The sequence below is a fragment of the Gopherus flavomarginatus genome, chromosome 3, assembly GCF_025201925.1.
Source record: "Gopherus flavomarginatus isolate rGopFla2 chromosome 3, rGopFla2.mat.asm, whole genome shotgun sequence".
NCBI classification, from domain to species: domain Eukaryota; kingdom Metazoa; phylum Chordata; order Testudines; family Testudinidae; genus Gopherus; species Gopherus flavomarginatus.
The window spans coordinates 51251547-51272043 of record NC_066619.1 but is presented as its reverse complement, the minus strand read 5'-3'; the positions used below and the strand labels follow the sequence as shown (position 1 = coordinate 51272043).

Below are 20497 nucleotides of genomic sequence, written 5' to 3'. Positions count from 1 at the left end.
TGTTGACCTCAGTTAAGTCGGCATACAGCCACTGCAGTTATTACATCCCTTGCAGTTATTACATACCTTGTCAACACCGTGCTCCTTGTGTAGGTGATGTGCATCCTCACCAAGAGTGCTTGTATCGATGCAGACAGCAGTGCACTGTGGGCAGCTAGTCCACTGTGCAACTTGCCACCATTTAGTGTATGGTGTTTGAGGAAGTTTTAGTATCTCATGGGGCTGAAACCAGCCATGCAGGGGTGACTGGTTCCATGGGTTCAATTTCCCATAATGAAGGGTTCTCCATCCCACAATATTTTGTGCCTTTCAAAATTCCTGCCAACCCATGTGTCCTTCCAGCCATCTCTGACAGAAGCATGGATCCTGCATAGCTCTGCACTATAGTGATGAGCATTGTGAGAACATGGCACCTGATCCTGCAGTATTTACAGAGTTGCAAGAGAAGCTGTGGGGAACATGACAATTCCTTGGAGGCCAGATGCCTGTGCTATAATAAAGAGAAACAATTCAAGGCTGTTGGTGGCATTTCTGGAGCAGCTGCAGATAGTGGAGCCCGGTTCTCAGCCTGAGACACAAGCACTGACTGGTGGGATCTCATTGTCATGCAGGCTTGGGATGATGAGCAGTGGCTGCAGAACTTTCGGATGTGCAAGACCATATTCCTGGATCTGTATGCTGAACTCGCTCCAGCGCAGGGACAGTTGAGAAGGGAGAAGTGATTGCACTGTGGCAACTTGCAATGTCAGATTGCTACTGATCAGCCAGGAATCAATTTGGAATTGGGAAATCGACTGCTGGGGTTGGTGTGATGCAAGTATACAGGGCCATTAATCACCTCCTGCTATACAGGACTGTGACTCTGGGCAGTGTGCAGGACATAGTGGATGGTTTTGCAGCAATAGGCTTCTTGAATTGTGGCGGGATGATAGATGGCACGTGTATCCCTATTTTAGCACCAGACCTGCTCACTGCGGAGTAAATTAACAGAAACTGCTACTTTTCTATGTAATACAAGTGCTGGTGGATCACCGGAGATGCTTTACCGACATCAATGTGGGCTGATCAGGGTAGGTATAGAATGTGCACATCTTTAAGAACACAAGATGTTCAGAAAGCTGCACGCAGGGATTTTATTTCACTGGCTGTCTGCTGATTGTGAACAGCCAGATTCCAGGACTATAAGAAGAGCTTAACAGCTCAGGGAGGCTTTGAAAGACCATTTTAATAGTGAGCCAGAGTAGTGTGTGTTGCTGTAGAGTGCTCTACCTGGCCTTGCTCTTTTTCAGACCAGTACGAACCTTGCAGTGAGAGAGGGATGTGTGCGTGTGTGATGGGGAGAGAGAGAGAGAATGTAACATTGCCAATGCACCAATTAATATTGTATGTGTATGCTGTTGTCATAGAACTTATAAAATGAAGTTATAGGAAATTGGTAGGTGTTAGACTTACTTAGCACCAGCCAGCATATGGTGTAAACTAATAAAGATGAATTATGTTTCAAAATATAAAATTTTATTCTCTAACTGTGGAAATAAAAAAAATTATAACAATATAATTTGATGAATTAAGAGAGAACATATGAAGTGGAAAGAACAGTTATTTCCATTTCAGATGCACATACACCAACCATGTCTTTCACAGGTAAGCGTATGGGCACTCAATGTCCCCTGGGGTAGAGTGGTTGGGCGTAGTGCAACAGCCTCTGATGCCATTTGGAAGGTTGAGTGGGGTGGGGTGCAAGGAGGTTCTGATATGGAGTTCTCTATGGGCTGCAGAGGGAGGTGAGTCTAAGACTGTTGAACATACAGGTCCACCAGAGTCTGCAGCATCTCTGTTTGCTGCCCGAGAAGGGCAAGCATCTCCTGCTGCACATCCCTCTCCTTTGCTTGTGCCTTTCTCCTCTTCACTCTGTCCTTGTCCATGCTGTCTGCAAGGGTGAACCTCCAAACCCTGTGCTAGTTCTCTGATGCAGCACTGGCTTGCAGGATCTCCTGGAACACATCATCCCGAGTCCTCATCTTTCTCCTCCTTATTTGTTTCAGGCATTCCACTGGTGTGGAGAGGGAGACCTTCAAAGCAACAATGCCAGCAGCTAATGATGCATCGAACAGAGGTCAGTGTATTCATGACAGAAATTGAAACTTAGGATACTGAACTCACTCCCCTTCATCCACACCAGTTGTAAGCTTGGGTGGTGTTGGGAAACTGAGGTGGGAATAACTCACAGGCATGAGTGTATGTGTATAGGTCAAAGGAACTGAATAAAGGCACAGTTTTCTATGGGCAGTGGTGATTTCAGCTGATATCTCATGCCTGAGGGTGACAGAGACAGAGTTGCTGCTGTTGTCACAGTGCCTCCTGGGACCATATACTGCTAGCAGGTATACTCCAATGGTGCCGGCTGAAGTAATTGCTTAGTGGCATGGGAAAGTGTCGTACTATGGCAGAAGAAATAAGGCAGCCCTGCCTAGAAACCTTTGGCAGAAGATTGCAGACTATCTTCATGAAAGTTTCATTGAGATCTCTATGGAGGATTCATGGACATCCTGGTGCACATAAACTGCTGAAAAGCAGATAGGAACTGTACCTTTTGGTTGCTTCACTACTTCTTCTGGCACAAGTAAAAACAGTAATCAACAGATGTGACCTGCTACTTTGAGATTTCTATCCTTGTAATTTAAAAGCAAGCTGCATCCTTCCCCAGCATCAGGCTCGCCCATGCTCAACTGTTGGGACTGACCACACTGCAGTGGGGTCAAAAACAGGCCCTGGCTCACTGCACATCTGGATGCCATAGGCCACCTGTCCCAATACTCCTCCTCCTTCCTGTTCATGGTGCAGGGCCTGTGACTCAAGCTCCTCCAAAGTACCACGGGATTGTTAGGAGTGGGGGTGAGGTCTCCGCAGCAGGTCTGCAGCTGTGTATTAGATTGATTGCTGGTCTCCTTTTCCTTCTGGTACGCCTGCTGCAGCTCCTTGACTTTTAAGCAGCACTGCTGCTGGTGCCTCTTGTAACCTTTCTCCTCCATGCTCCGAGCAATCTGCTCGTAGATGTTGACATTTCTATGGCTGGATTGGAGCTGTGCCTGCACAGCCTCTTCTCCCTGCAGACTGAGGAGAACCAACACCCCTTGTGTACTACAGGTAACAGTGCTTCTTCAATGTGGAGTTGGCATGGTCATCTGGGCAGTTGCTAGGTGTGCTCCACAAGCTGGGAAATCAGGAAAAGAAACTTCAAAAATTTGCGAGGCATTAAAGGGGAGGAGTGGTTCCCTGGTCACTGGGCAATGGAGTTCCCAACAGTGACCAGAGAGGCCAGGGTGGGGGCATTGTGGGACACCTCCTGCATGCTGGTAGCAGTCCATTTAAGTAACTCTGTATCTACACTGACACTGCATTGAGCTAACTACTTGGACCTTAACTCTACGCCATTGGGGGATGGGGTGGTGGTGTAGCAGGGCATTTATGTCATCAGGAGTGAAATTTAAGTGTAGACACATCCACAGTTAGGTTGACATAAGCTGCCTTGTATGGACTTACCCATGTAGTGTAGACCAGGCCTTAGCTTTCCCATTCCAACCAACAATCAATGTCCCAACCCCACAAAACCCTCTTAGAAGCTATAATTGCTGATGTGCTAGCGCAGGGAATGCCCTCCCAGAAGTGATATAGGCAAGGTGCTAGCCATATTCTCGATCCTCATGTCTGCTGCAGAGCCCACAAGAAGTCAGCCAATTAATGAAGACTGTGTTGAGAGGCAGTCAGAGATAGAGGAAATTATTTATATATTAAAAACAAACAGAAAAAGGCAAATATCCTTTAAAATTGTAGCCTTCTCCCCTACCACACATGTACCATGTTGCTTCTTTTCTTAATGTGAGCTCCTTGTGGCAGAGCACATAGACTCATAGAATCATAGGACTGGAAGGGACCTTGCTAGGTCATCCAGTCCAGGCCCCAACACATGTCTGCCTAGGTGATCTTGGGACTTGTAGAAAAATGGAGCCCTGAGACTGACTGGGGCCTCTGGCCACTAATAGTATCTCACACACAAAACTACACTAAAAGATTAAGGTTGCAAAGTCAATTAAAGGTTAGGAATTGCTTGAATTAAGGTTGCGCATGCAACTTTAGTTTGGCCCCTTTGTATATATGCATTATGATACAATCTTTATATGATTACATACTATTTTTTCCACAGGATCCCTGTCTCATCCAGTGTGCTAATAGATCATGCTCTGGAGATGAATCGGGGTTGAGTAGTGATGGAGGCATTTGGCTATAAGATCCCTGCCACTTTTGTTGTGAAAGTTAGAAGGTGTGTGATGAATGATGCAGGGGCTGCAAGAAGAGAGAGGATGATTTTATGGCTAAGGCAGTTGAATGCTGGTCTGGATAATTGGATTCTATCTCTGCCTCTGCCACAGAGTTGTTATGTGATGCTGGACAGTCAAGTCACTTAAACTAAACTTTTCACTGATTATTTGTTCCTCATTTTATGGCTGTTCAACTCAAGACCTTGGGATCTGATTTGCACAAATGCTGAGCACACACACAGCTGCAACTGAAGACAATAGCTGGGTTGACTTTGAACATAAGTGTTATAAAATGCTAAGTACTCTGAAAAATCAGGTCCTAAGTGTCTCAGATTGGCACCAACAGTTAGTGACATTGTCATTGTGCCTCTGTCCCTGTCTATAAAATGGGATTGTGTTCTGCAGTGTTATTGTAGCCCCTTTCCTTTCAGGATATTAGAGAGAAAGTGGGTGAGGTAATTTATTCGATTGGACTAACTTCTGTTGGTGAGACAGAGCAGCTTTGGAGCTTACTCAGAGCTCTTCAAGAGCCGCATTAGTTTTTCACTCTGATCAGTTGCCATTTCCCCCTATCTTTGCTGCTCAGCTATTCAATGTTTCATCTATGGTTATGTTGAATGTGATCTTAGAAATTAGATTACTGAAACTAGAGGTGAGCAGTTAGCGTAAGGGGCAAGGAACATAACTTTATGTTGATGTATCCTTTCAACTGCATTGACTGTTGAAGCAGGTCGATACTTGAAACACTGGTTGAATAAGCTATTCCCTGAACAATGATGGGATTCACCAAAGAGTGAGGTGAAGACTAGTGTGTTTGAATAAAAACCGCACCAGCACACAAGCTCTGCGCAGCATTTAGGTATTTCTGTTACATGAGAGCTTTCATGGGTAGCGCTACTAGTGGGCAGGAGCTTTGACAAATATTTTGAACAATCTGAATTTGCCTTCAGAGGAAAAACCCAACCTCCAGTTCCCTTCCCCCACCCCGACCCGCTTCCCCCCGGGGCTCCAGGGGTCAGGAGGTGGAGGGAGCAGCGCCTTGGCGCGCGCACATTCGGCTTGCTGCTGTTTAAGGCAGCTGCTCATTCGCTTACCGCGAAGCTCCCCTCTCCTTTCCGTGCCCTGCTGGAGGCTGAGGTCACTGCCTGCAACCAGAAGCCTCTTCCACCGGATCCCGCTGTCAGCGCCTGAGCCCGGGGCGGGGGCCATTGACGTAGCGCGGTGCCAGGGCTCTGTCAACAGGTGCCCCCCCCCGGGTCCCCGGGCGCTCTATAAAGAAGGTCCCGGCGGCTCCGCTGCGCGTCAGCACCATGGAGAGCGCCCGGCTTCTCGCGCTCCTGAGCGCCACCTTAGTGCTGCTTCTCGGGGCTCGCGGCCAGGAGGAGCCGCAGCTGCAGCCTCGCGCCCTGGACCTTTACCCGCCCATGGAGGACACGTCCCACGAGAAGGAGCTGGTAGGTGCCCGCCCAGAGGGGCGCTCAGCCGAGCCATGTGCGCGGCTCCCGGGGAGGAGAGGGCTGGGGGAGGATCCTTCCCGAACCCCCTCGCTAGGTACCGAGCAGCCCGGGGTATTTCATGCAGCCGCAGCGCGGGATCTGGGCTCCAGGTAGCCCGGGAGGCGGACACTCCAGCTCTGTGTCTCGACAGCCTTGCCGGGAAACGGAGCGGGGCGCTCGGCGCTGCGGCTCCCGGCGCTGTGTCCGCGGAGGGCAGCGCCCCGGTGGGCTGAACGTTTGTGCGTTTGCAGATCGAGGCGCTGCAGGAGGTCCTGGAGAAGCTGAAAAGTAAAAGGATCCCAGTTTACGAGAAGAAGTTCGGCCAAGTCCCTATGGTGAGTGATTTCAGATCCGAGCCAAGCCTCAGGTTCTGTAAGTTTTTTCCAAGGCCACAAATGGGCTCTCCCCGCTACAGCGATTGGGACAGCAAGAGAAATTCAACTGAGGCTATTTATCTGAAAACTCAGGAGCACCTTAGCGTTGCGCTAGACCATGAAACTGAATTAGACAAATACTTCAAAGATAACAGTGGGGGAGATACGGATCTCAAATACCCCGGTGTAAGGGTGTAAATCTGAAGTAAATCCAGTGCCTTCCGTAGAGACACTTCAGATTTACACCCGTGGTACTGAGATCAGGATCTATACCTTCTTCTCAAGCTGTGAGTGCTCTGCTTCTCTCCTGGGAAAATACCTTTGTAGTTCATTGACCTGATAAGCTTTTCGTAACTCTTCTGTTTAATTTCTGCAGCATAAAATGCCTTAGTTTGGCTCCCACTGCTGGCAAATTCAGTCTTTAACATTGTTGCTGCAAATGTCACTTTTCTCATCCTATCCCGAAACAACTGAAATGGAAACTGAAGCAATTCTAAAGAAAAATGAGGAACTTTAAGATAAATGTTTTAGTAGCTGAAAGTAAATAATTTATGTAGCGTCTCCGGGTGCTGTAAAAATAACCAGGAATTGAGACCATGACCATGTCGGTTGCTTTGCTCTGTCCTGTCCCTAAGAGTTTGTTGCTATTTACAGTGTGATGCTGGCGAGCAGTGTGCAGTGAGGAAAGGAGCTAGAATTGGGAAGCTGTGCGACTGTCCAAGAGGAACTTCTTGTAACTCTTTTCTTTTGAAATGCTTATAAAGAATTCCCCACGGAACAACAAAAGGACCCAGTGACCTTGCCTGAAAGTAATACCTGTGCTCACCCGAAGACAGTGGAGAAAACGTCTTGTGGTTTATTATTCAGAGAAAGTCAGTTAGAAATTCTAAAGGTGCCAGTACAGTGCCATGTCTGACGTTCAGCATTTGTACTCTCTTTCTCTGTTTAATTTTGTCGGTCAAAATGTGTGTATCGCTGTGTAAAGGAGTTTCTTACATTTGGAAATTGTATTTTTGTATGTGGAATGTGCTAATGAAAATTAGAGCTAGACAGCACTTGTAAATTATAGGCTTTTCCAGAAATGAACTGAGGGGGAAACAAAGATAAAATAATACAGCATGTACAAATTATTCATAATGATGTTTTTAGTTTATTGCCTTTTTGCATTACAATCTATAAGTCTGCTTCATGCTCGGGAAATTGTACGGTTGGCTACATCACCACTATAGCTTACCAGAACAGTACTGAAACACCATTCTGTTGACCAGCCCATTTGGCAGCTGCTGCTGCGGGTATTATTGAGCCATCAAAGCCCAGCTTTGGTGTCTCAATTGAAAGAATGGAAGTACTTTGGATGCAGCATGCTCATTCTCTAGAGGGTGGGAAGTGCATCATTGTGAAACGCCAACTTTACAGGAAAAATAAGCAGGGGATTTCAGAGGTTTCTCCAGTCCTCCTTGGTCAGAAGGATGACTGCTTTTTGACTTGGAACACAAAGGTGTATATGAATGTGAGAGGCAAAACTTGGAAAATCTGGGGATCCTTCAGTTGTCAGTGATGCAGAGGCACTTTCTATGTGAAAAACACTCTGGCCCAGTATCTTCATTCAGTTAGGTACATACAACTCCTTAAGGGCCAGTGAGAGAGTGTTCATGCCTCTGAGGGTAGAATTCAACCCACCCTGTAGATCTAAGGATGATAATCTTACAATATTATTCAAACACTTGAGGAAATCTTGCATGAAATTGATAGGACTCACTGGTATAGTAACATCTTCCTGTCTGATTGATCAGTTGCTTTCCCAGGGCTACTGTAGAGAGAAACTGTCTAGATTCATTATCGAATGATGCAGAATGTTTCAATTATTTAAAGGCACAAAAGACAAATTAGTCACGTATTTCTGTAACAAACTTATGTAAAGCTTCTATTATATGTTTCATAGGTGTCCTATATGTTTCAAAAAAGTCATAATGTGTTTTCAACCTTTATTTACTCTCTGTTAATAAAATCATGGTGACAAGGACAATGTTTGGAAAAAAATTTAATTTTGTCAACAAGCACTGCAAGGAATTTCTTTTGTAAACTGTAAAATATTTTAGCTTTCTTTTGTTTTGGTAATATCTGCATTATTAATACATTTTGGACTAGATTGTCAGAGCTTCCGTCTGCAAAAATGCAGCTCAGTTACCAGGATTGTGCACACAAATGGCATAGACTGCATGTGAAAATGGACCATTGGATACTTAAAAAGACATTTCTGCTGTGATTTTTGTGTACAAATTGAGGCTTAGACTCATTTTATTCATTTAATTCAAATTCCTACAAATTTGTGTGATTTTGCCAGAATATCATCGTCAACTAGCTCAGTTATTTTCTTTACCTTGGGAGACATATATCAGAATTCAAAGGGACAGATTCATGGCTTGTCATTAAGCCAATGTTGCTGCACCACTTATATTCAAAAACATATATGCAAAAAACTAACTTAATGCCTAGGTAAGGGTGATTGGTGGTATGTTGTTCCCTTGCAGAACTTGAGTTGAGCAAAATTCAAACTTCTGAAAACCAGAAAATACACAGTTAAGGTTGCCCAGGCATCCTTACCTCTGCCCTCTTTCAGCAATGCCCCAAGCTGCCCCATTAACACACATACCTTTGCTCTGCCAACTCCATAGTTGCTGAAAGTTCTTCACCTCCTTTTACAACCAGTCACTCTCACTGACAGGATTCCATATAACACTATTAAAGGACAAACAGAAAAAAAATATTGTCCATGCTACCTTCTCTCTAACCTCTACCAGCGATGCCTCAATATGCACGTAGTGCATATTCACACTGGCCCTTGGCACTCTAAAATCAGCAGCTTCCAGATCCTGGCATACCCTCATGCATTTAGCCAGCTCCCCAGAAAGATTACCACATGTGTGCAACTTAAGAACCACTTTACAGACTCTTACAACACCCTTACCCTGAGACTATGTCTACATTTGAGCTGGTTAAGTAATGATATGTGTGTTAATGGGTTACACTGGAGCATTTCTGAAAGAGGGCAGAGTTAAGGTTGCATGGCACCCGTAATGCCACATTGCCTGGTTTTTCAGAAGTTTGAGTTTTGCTCAACTCAGCATTCTGCAAGGCAGGGAACCAGGGGGCAACATACCACCAAGCAACTTTGACTCTGCACTAACTTCTCTTTTTGCCACTGAATGCCTTGTTTTTTCAAACAGGAAAAGATATGTTGCTGTTAGGAATTAGTAGTCATATATGCAGTTGTACGTATCATGTCCCGCAATTACCATACTATGCCAGCCATTCCCCCCACCACACACGCATCAGCTGGGTCCCATCAGCCCTGCTTCAACATACCCCTCCAGCCATGCCCCTGACTCATTCAATGCATCCCCCCTCCCCACGACAAGCAGAGCACACATCTCTCTGAAGTCTTCACTCCCTGGTCCACAAATGGAAGACTACGGTGGGGGGGTTGAGTTATGCTGGCATAGCTGAGGGTGCACAGGAGGTTGAGGGTCACTGGCAGAGCTGCAGCTACAGGATGATTGGGTTGTATGGGCATAACTGGGAGCTGCAGGATGGTTGGGGTAGGGCTACGCTGACAGATTTTGGGCCATAGGGAGCTGGGGTTCACTGGCAGAGCTGTGGGTACCATGCCTCCCTTACCTGATCCCCCACAAGCACCTGCAGGTGAAAGACATAACTGACAGTAGATTCTTATCCATCATGTCCCTCTGCTGCTTAAATAGCAGAAAAAGACATTTTGAAGGCCAATGGGTGGAAGCCACAGCTAGATAAATTCAAGCTAGAAATCAGGCACAACTTTTTAACAGTGAGGGTAATTAATCATTGCCACATCTTAGCTAAGGATGTGGTACATTCTCCATCACTTGATGTCTTTAAATCAAGACTGAATGTCTTTCTAAAAGATATGTTCTAGCTCAAACAGAAGTTATAAGCTTGATGCAGAGATCACTGTGTGAGGATCTTAGGCTTGTGTTATGCAGAAGATCAGACTAGATTATTAAAATGGTTCCTTCTGGTCCTAAAAGCTATACATTCAGCACCAGGTCTGAATTTGGTCATAAAAATCACTCTGCATCATTGTTGCATCCGACAAAGTGGCTATTCACCCAGGAAAGCTCATGCTCCAATACGTCTGTTAGTTTATAAGGTGCCATGGGACTCTTTGCTGCTTTTGCAGATCCAGACTAACACGGCTACCCCTCTGATACTCTGTATCATCTAAATCTCCAAAAATAAATCTATTGTTCTGAGAGAATTCCAAGCTTCCCTGGATAAGAAATTGCAGTTACTGTATCATGTGTGATAGGGTGTACAAACCCCCACTGGGCAACAAGGGGTTAGGGAACTACTTTAGGCTCAGCCAGCCCCACCCCACCATACCTGTAGGAGATGCTCCAACTGCAGGAGGAGTTAAAAGGCCAGGGAGCAGCTGATTTGGGGGCAGACTAGGGAAGAGAGCAGACCTGCAACTCCAACAGAGGAGAGCTGAGGGAAGGCAGAATCTCTCCCTAAGACTGCTGCTCAAAGGTCCCTCCCTGAGGGAAGGGAGGACCTGCCACAGAGACAGCCTGAGAGGGAAGTATTCCCCTCTCATATGAACTCTGGACTTTGGTAAGCCCCTTTATTTTTTGTTTGGACTACCCCAGCCTGGGAACACTCTTGGACTGAGCTGACTGTGGGAGGGAGACATACCATGGGAGGAGGAAGTTGCTGCTGAGAAAGAGGGCTACCATGCTGCACACTGCCATATGAAAGTGCCTTGTGGTGAGTGGCACTCTTCATGTTGCCTTAACCCAGACTGTGACTGTGGGACAATTGTAGGGGGGAGAGGAGCTAGGAAGTGGCCCAGGGAGGGCAGCCTTGACTGTAGGATCACTGATAGCCCTGGGTCACAGCCTGGTGGAGTGGGAGGACCTGGGCTCCCCTACCAGCAACTCCCCTGCAGGTCACAGGCCTTAGTCCTGACAACTAGATGACACTACTTGACCAGTCAACCCCTGAATCAAACTCTTCTAATAAAGTGGCAAATTAATGATTGGCTTGCCTTAGTGATTCAAATATAAATCAAACAACATTGTACTGATGAAATCCACATGATATGGAGTTTAGTTTAGTTTAGTTCATATATCTGTGGTAAATATGCAGATTCAGAGAGAGTTTCCACTAGCTTCTTCAGGATAGCTGTTCTTTATTGATGTTTGGCAAGCTATTTTATAAACCATTAACTCCTGGGGCATTTATGAAAGAGAAATGTCCCTTTTTTGTGATATGGGGTAAATAACAATTGAAACTTTGATTATCTAAAACATCCATGTTTTATTTGATAACTGTACTCAAATTACAGAATCAGTGATTTCCTTTTGAGAAATCAAAATTATCTAAAGGAAGGTACTGATTAGGCTTCATACTCTGGGGGAGACAAGCTGCCATGAGAGGAAAGTCTGTTGCTAGGAGACAACTATTAAGTACCCTAAAATGTGTGATCATGGCAATGTTAAATGTAATTGACAGGAATGTATTAATTGTTTAAAGCACTTAGAAAACTGGCTGTTAAACAGTAAGCTGGTTTCAACTTTAACAATAGTGGTGCTACTATTTCCCCTCCAGAAGACTTGGTTCTGTACGTTAGCTTAACTCAAAAGCTAATGAATCAATGACTAACATGGTTTGGGTAGGTGTTACACCATATCATTCTAATAACTTCTAACTAGCACAAAGGTTCCCAACATGAAGAGGGAGAGAACCAAGGGTCATGGCCCCATCACTTTGAAAAGTGGGAGGGCTATGCTGCTGGGGACTGGTGTGAGGTTGCTGTGGAATGTGGGGCCAGGAAAAGTATCCAAGGAGTGAGCAAGAGGTAGATGCTGGGTCCTGGAGGAGGAGATTAGGGCTGGCAGGCAACTGGAGGCTGTGCAGATGCAGTACCCACGGAGAAAGGGGAAGGAACTAGAGGCAGGAAGGAACCAGGAAATGAGAACATGACTGCGTGGGGATCTGAGGAACTGAATGGGCAGCAGGTTGTGGTGTGGGGATTGCTTAATTTTTGTGTGTAAGGGGAATATAGAGAGTACAGAAGGTTGAAGGCATAGCAAACATCTGACTTAGCTTTTCTAAGGCAGTGGGTATTTTTAGACAGTGCTTTGTGCCACGTTCATTTGAACAAATAGCATTCCATGTACATATACTCTTATATAATATAGTTTTTTACTGAAATCATTAATACAAAACAAGACTGATACATATTGCCAGGACACATTCAGCTTGTTTGTTCTCATTTTTCTTGTCATAAGACCACAGCTCCAAACAGAATTAAATAAAAACTCAGAATAGCAAACAAAGCTCTAAGATTTTAAATGATAAAGTAACAAAGATATCTCCTCTGAGTAGCTGGTACTGGCATTGTACATAAGGAAAACCTCATACTACTGAGGAAGAAGCCATTGTTCTACTCAGACATTTGACACTCACGTGTTCTTTACTCTTCAAAATATTGATCTCATTTTAGCCTAGTTTCAGTTTAAATTGTCTGTCCGTCAGCACTTCTTTGTGATGAAAGAGGTGCTGGGGCTCAAGCAATTAGGTGCTGGGGCTCAAATAATTATTTTACTTTCATAACTGACATGGGAAGCCAAGAGGGACTGAGGCTATGAACTGCCAAGCCGAGAGGTGCCGGAGCTCAGCTCTGGCAAGACCTGGCACAAAGTAAGCGCTGCTGTCGATCCACCTCTTTTCTTCCCCAGAGCTTGAGGATGTGGTGTTTTAGGCTACGTCTACACTGCAGCTGCTACAGTTGCACAGCTACAGCTTTGCAGCTGTGCCACTGTAGTGTCATAATTTAGAGGCGTCCTACATCAACAGAAAGGCTTTTCCATTGATGTAGGTTAGCCACCTCTCTGAGGGGCAGTAGTTAGGTTTACACAGGGGTTAGGTTAACCTAACGACAGTGCTCAGGCTCATTCTTCACAGCTCTGAGTGACATTGACCTATGTTTTGGTGCAGATCAGGTCTTAAGAAGGAGTCCATGCAGGTTTAAAGATCTCTAGTTCATTTTGAAAAGAATAGGCCTAATGCTTCCTTTCTGCCACTTTCCATACACTACATAACCAGTCAGTTTTATTCCACTGAGCCTGATAATAGTGAAGAAAATAAAATTGGGGACTAGTAGGTGATATAGATTAGTAGCTCTCAACCTCTCCAGACTACTGTACCCTTCTCAGGAGTCTGACTTGTCTTGCATATCCCAGGTTTCACCTCACTTAAACTACTTGCTTACAAAATGTGACATAAAAATACAAAAATATCACAACACTCTGAAATTGCTTGCTTTCTCATTTTTTGTGATATAATTATAAAATCAATTGGAATATAAACATTGTACTTCTATTTCAGTGTATAATATATAGAATAGTATAAACAAGTCACTGTATTAAACTGCAGTTCGTACTGACTTCTCTAGTCCTTTTTATGTAGCCTGTTGTAAAACTAGGCAATTATCTAGATGAATTGATATATCCCCTGGAAGAACTCTGTATATCCTCAGGAGTACACGTACTCCTAGCTGAGAACCACTGATATAGATCATTTGTGTGGAAAGGATGGGTGGCAATAGAAATACTTGTTTTCATTTTCCTATGCGAAGGACCAGGTATTGTGCATTTTGATATTGACCCAATAAAAAAAGTGATACAACTTTATTTAGCAGAAAAACAGCATTTTCTCCCTGTCAGTTACCAACATACCACTTACCTCAATTCAGCAATCTACCTTATTAGTAGCCCTAAGTTTTTTTTTAAGCAAGGATGAAAATATTTCATTTTACCTTGGCTGGTTTTGAAGGTAGTGTCTGTTGCTCAATACTGTCTACACAGATCCACTTCTGTAGTTCATGGTCAAACCCCAGTGACAGGGACAATAGATAGAATGATGCATTGCAATGTGAAATAACAGTGCTATTGTGGTTCCACTCTCCCCTTATCTTTGCTTTCAGGTTTCTGCTAATTTTTTGACGTCACAACCAACATCTCTTCAATTGCTCTATCCAACTAGCAATTCATTTGTAAAAACCATGATAATCATGAGTAATGAGCAGATAAATAAAGTCCCATCTGAAAAGCATGAAACACATAAGGAATATTTAGAATTAGTCAGTTATAATCCACAAAGGGTCTTCAGATGAAAAGCAAATAATAAATGAAGGGTCTGTTTGTGCAAATCTTAGACAGTGGTATTGTGCATATCCAGTTTGCAGCTCTACAGAGTCAGCTGTATCATTTTCAGTAAGAAGGATATGTTGTCACTGAACAGAATTACATAGATCACCAGATGACTTTAATCATTAATAATTCAGTCTAGCATGTGCAGCTGCCTTGTTTTAATCAATATAACATCCTCTGAACCATCAATATGATAATAGCATCCTGCAGAGAGAAATATACAGATTATTTAAAAGGGTTGAGGGTAACTATTCACAGAAGACAATATAGTGCATGTATAGATCTCCATTTACAAGTCATCCATGAACGCTGAGCTCCAGCTACCCAGTTTGGCTCAGCCTGTATGACTATAGGTAATGTGACTGATGGAAACTGAGCAATTCAGTTTGAATATTAGGCAGTTTCCTGGATTAAAAGTAAATCAAGACCTAAGGACTGCAGCTGGGAAATTCAGTCTGATCCTTTTTAGAGACCTGTGGCCATCGTATAGCCTATTGATTTGATCAATCAATCTATGCACCATGCTCATCTGCATGTTATCTGAGAACCATGGAAACCACATTTGGTTGAAGAGGGCTAGTTCATTGCAGCCCTCATGGTGGCCTTGAAGAGAGACCTCCTTCTCTAGCTAGAGGAAAGGTGCTGCCATAGTAATCATTCCTAGGATGATAGCAACCATGTTGGAATGAAAGATTTTTATAGTCAGGAATTCATATGTGTATGCAATGGGCTCCCTTCCACCACTTCATCTCAAGAAGGCATTAATTTTGATATGTTTCAGGGGAATCATGGCTCTGTTACAAAAAGTGTTAGAGTAATATTGGGGAGATGTGTGCACAGCAGCTGAGGCTGTTTGAATTGTCTAAATCAGACATTGTGAGTTACTTTTATGATAACATATTGACTTGAAGTTTGGCTGAAATGAAATAGAAATCAGTTTGCTCTCATTTTGGTTCTCTTAATCCCCCTTTAGAACTGATTGCTATGATTATTCTGTAAAATCCTATTTTCTATATGGCTTCTAAGGGCTTTGTTCAGTTGTGAACAACGTCTAAACAAGTTCTTTCTTCTAATCCATCTCAGCAAAACTTATTTCCTTCAAATGCCACACTCACTGGGAGTTTGAATAGCATTTCCCTCCTAGTCTCTCTGGATGTTTCAGCTGGTCTTTGATCTATCAATGTTCTCTAGAAAAAAAATATGTGCATTAGTGAAATGTTTTCTTGGTATCTCTCTAGTCTGTCACCATTATTCTTTCCTGTTCCCTCTTTACTTTTACATTCTCCATACTACTTTAGTGCATTCTGAAGGATTTTCCATACCTCACCATGTAGAGTACCCTTCATCTTTCATGCAGGCTTTCCCTGAAGCACACATTGGATAAAAGTGGATGGCCTCTTTTGAATAAATTATCTATTTCTGAGTTTTATACTAAATTTTCTCTTCAATTTTTTTCAAGTACACATCTTGACAATGTGCATTTTAAATGTGGCTAGAGTTAGATAAACAAGAACATGTGGCTCTAGTCCAAAATTCTTGTCTATAAATAAAGACAGATTTAGTTACTCCTATAGACAGGAAGGGTGTGCATTTAAATATAGACTCTTTAGTTGGTTCCTCAACAGCACTACTAATAGCAATACTCATAGTTGAGTCTATCAGAGGGACGGCATATGGAAGCTACATAAGAGGAAAGAAATGCCATATATGTTTCTCCAACCTAATCACCAGCTTTGTTCACTGTCTTCTTTAGTTTTGAACATTTTTTTTTCACACTATAGATTATCCTTGTGAAACTGAGCTGACCAGTCACTGTTCTCCTTTCCAAATCTGGAGAAGAAAAATATATTGAGGTCCTTAGTATTGTTCTTATAGCCTTCTGAGAAACTTTCATTTTCCAGACAATGACTGCCCCCCAAACACTCTCTCATATGGAAGCAGGTGATGTTTACCTCTTACTGCTAAGTAGAATTCAGAAGAACTGCTTTCTTTTGGACTTACTGTTGTCTATTTTGTAAAGAGAGAAGGAAATTCAAGAAGTTAATATCAAAACTATAAATGTTCCAGCAACAAATTAAACACAAATGCTGAAATCCTGGTTCCACTGAAATCAATTCCCATTTACTTCAATAAGGTCAGGATTTCACCCATGGGATTCACTAAAATGTGTGTATGTATGTGAGTGTACACATACTTTTTTAGTGAAATATATACATATACGCACACACACACAAACTGAAGAATGACAAGTAATTCCATTAAACTCAATCATACTTCCAGGAAATAGAACCAAACCTCCTGTCATTTATTTGACTAGTAGCCCTTCCAAAATTTGCCATGTCTGAGGCCTGCTCACGATTTAGTAACATTCAATAAAATTTTACTGATTTATAGGGATGTGAGGAATACTCTATTTTATGTGAATTCACCCCTTCTGAATGCAGATAACCTGAAAAATGTATAATCATTGTGATGGGGAATCTGAAATGATACTTGTCCAAGAGAACTCTAGGACCAAGACAAAGGAGAAATTAATCTTTTTTTCCTTTAGACAGAGGGTGTATGCTCTGCTCCAGCACTTGCCAGCTCTTTCCCTTTCCCATCTGCAGGGGCGGCTCTTTTTTTGCTGCACCAAGAATGGCAGTCAGGCAGCCTTGGGCGGCATTTCTGCGGGTAGTCTGCTGGTCACGTGGATTCGGCGGTGGTTCTGCAGGTGATGTGCCAATCCCACACCTTCAGCGAGCCTGCTGCCGAATTACAGCCTAAGCTGTGGATCAGAGGACCTCCCGCAGAAACGCCGCTGGTGGCTGCCTCACGGCAACCGGCACGCTGCCCCCCTGCCAACTTGCTGCCCCAGGCACGCGCTAGTGCCTGGAGCCACCTCTGCCCATCTGTCTTTTCTTTCCTTGTTCCCTCTTTAAGTTTAGCTGCTTGACTGCACCAGAAGCTAGCTCTGTGAGGTTGGCAAGGGAATTTAAAATGGAGGACAGTATTTATAGACTAAGCCTCTGCTCTATTAGTGTTTATGCCAAGTAGGAGGAAAACATGGATCACTATATACTGTAGATACAGTAGGTTTAGAGTTTGTAGCCTGTGGATTAGAACTGGAAGAAAGATGGGGACAGAAACCTGGGCTCCTTGATTTGTTTGAGCTGGTTGAAACTGTTTGTGAGAGAAACTGAACTTTATATTTACATTTATATTTAAAATAGACTGTACTATATATGTTAAAGTATGATATATACAAGTAAGGACACATGCACAGGTACTGGTTGCATTATAGTTCTATACAACTATACAAAAGGTCTTAGAGCAGCATTGATATACAAACAGATATTTGGTAAAATAGTATTCTAATATCCAGGTAATGTGTGGTTTTGGTACAGACTTGTTAGACACAGCTCTTATTTATTAAATATATAAATGAGGTGGACACCTCTAGATAATGTAGCTATATATATTTTTTACTTTATAATATAGTTTGACTACAGTCCAACACACAAACTGGTTTTGAGATTGGCTGGTCTGAGCTGTGCTCTGTTTGCTATCTCATTGTGTTTCCTTTCTGCTAATGATATTTATTGAAAATATCTCCATGTTTTGTAGCTTTGGGAAGTAAACTAAGTATCAAAATATATTAAAATTTTTTCTGTAAACTGTTTATGGACATGTGATAAAAATTTGAAGTTGTGGGGGAGTGTCAGAAAACTGATGCAGTGACCTACTTGTCAATGTCCTCTCCAGCAGCAGCCAGCTTGGTTCACCCTGCTGGTATTTCCTGGAATATAGAAGTGTTCAATTATTTTTCACTGGAATTCCCTCCATGTTGGTGGGGTGTGGGTAGGTGTGGTATCTATTTTAGATAGGGCTGTTGATTAATCGCAGTTAACTCATACGATTAACGTAAAGAAATTAATGGCAGTTTTAATTGCACTGCTAAATGATAGAATACCAATTGAAATTTATTAAAGATTTTGGCTGTTTTTCTACATTTTCTCATATTGTATTCTGTGTTGTAATTGAAATCAAAGTGTATATTTTTTGTTACAAATTTGCAGTGTAAAAATGATAAACAAAAGAGATAATATTTTTCAATTCACCTCATACAAGTACTGTAATGCAATTTCTTTGCCGTGAAAGTGCAACTTACAAATGTAGATTTATTTATTTGTTTTTGGTTACATTGTTTTGTTTTTGAGTGCAATTATGTAAACTTCAGAGCCTAGAAGTCCACTCAGTCCTACTTCTTCTTCTTCAGCCAATCACTAAGACAAATAAGTTTGTTTACATGTACAGGAGATAATGCTGCCCTCTTCTTATTTACAAGGTCACCAGAAAGTGAGAACAGCTATTTGCATGGCACTTCTGTAGCTGGCATTGCAAGACGCTTACAAGCCAGATATGCTTTGGCCGTCATTCCAGAGGACATACTTCCATGCTGAAGATGCTTGTTAAAAAAATGTATTAATTAAATTTGTGACTGAACTCCTTGGGGGGGAATTGTAGGTCTCCAGCTCTGTTTTAACCACATTCTGCCATATTTCATGTTATAGCAGTCTCGGATGATGACCCAGCACATGTTGTTCATTTTAACAACATTTTCATTGCAGATCTTACATAATGCAAACAAGGTACCAATGTGAGATTTCTAAAAATAGCTACAGCCCTTGAGCCAAGATTTAAGAATGTGCCTTCCAAAATCTGAGAGGGATGAGGTGTTGAGCATGCTTTCAGAAGTCTTAAAAGAGCAGAAACCACAGAACCCAAATCACCAAAAATGAAAATCCACCTTCTGCTGGTGGCATCTGACTCAGATGATGAAAATGAACATGCGTTGGTCCACACTGCTTTGGACTGTTATCAGGCAGAACCCATTATCACCATGGATATATGTCCTCTGGAATGGTGGTTGAAGTATGAGGGGACATATGAATCTTTAGCACATCTGGCATGTAGCTATTTTGTAGCTATCTTGTGACTCTGGTTACAGCAGTGCCATGTGAACACCTGTTCTCATTTTCAGGTGACATTGTAAACAAGAAGTGTGCAGCATTATCTCCTGCAAACACAAACAAACTTGTTTGTCTGATCAATTAGCTGAATAAGAAGTAGGACTGAGTGGACTTGCCGACTCTAACATTTTACATAATTCTACATATGTAAGTTCAACTTTCAGGATAAAGAGATTGCTCTACAGCACTTATATTAGGTGAACTGAAAAAATACTAGGCCTTGTTTTTTTACAGTGCAAATACTTTTAATAAATAAGGTGAGCACTGTACACTTTGTTCTGTATTGTAATGGAAATCAATGTATTTGAAAACATAGAAAACATCCAGAAATATTTAAATGGTATTCTATTGTTTAACAGTGAAATTAATCACAATTATTTTTTTAACTGCTTGACAGTCCTAACTTAAGATGTATTCTGCCTTGGCGTTATCTTCTTTACAACGTTGAGATTTGCGGTAAAATGCATTCCGATCTCTGGGCCACAATGAGCACTGTTAAAGACCATCGCTATTCAACAGATGCTTAAGAACATAGAAACACAGAAATATAGGACTGAAAGGGATCTTGAGAGGTCTTCTCATACAGCCCCCTACACTATCACAGGATCAAATATACCTAGATTCCTTACATGTTTGTGTAACCTTCTTCTCAAATACATCCAATAACTAGGATCTCACAGCCTCCCTTGGAAGCCTATTCCAGTACTAATTATCTTTATAATTAGGAAGTTTTTCTTAATATTTAAGCCCATTACTACTTGTCCTATGCTCAATGGACACAGAGGAAAATATATCATCCTCTTTTATATAACAGCCCTTAGCCTATCTGAAGACTGTTATCAGGTCTTCCCCCTCTCCCCCCGCAGGTCTTCTTTCCTCAAGACTAAACATGACCAGTTTTTTTAACCTTTCCTTATATGTCAGCTTTTCCAAACTTCTTATTTGTATTTCTCTTCTCTAAACTCTCTCTCCAATTTGTCCACATTTTTCTTAAAAAGTGGTGCCCAAAATGGACATTATGAATACTTCAGCTCCCCAATGCTG

General features: G+C 42.5%; 1 protein-coding gene across 1 annotated transcript; it reads left to right on the top strand.

The window, feature by feature from the left end:
• The first annotated feature begins 5629 nt into the window (after positions 1 to 5629).
• CARTPT (CART prepropeptide) lies at positions 5630 to 8204 on the top strand. Its single transcript, XM_050945286.1, has 3 exons — positions 5630 to 5773; positions 6067 to 6150; positions 6844 to 8204. The coding sequence occupies exons 1-3, from the start codon at positions 5630 to 5632 to the stop codon at positions 6949 to 6951; spliced, it is 336 nt and encodes a 111-aa protein (XP_050801243.1). The 3' UTR covers positions 6952 to 8204.
• Positions 8205 to 20497: the final 12293 nt, after the last annotated feature.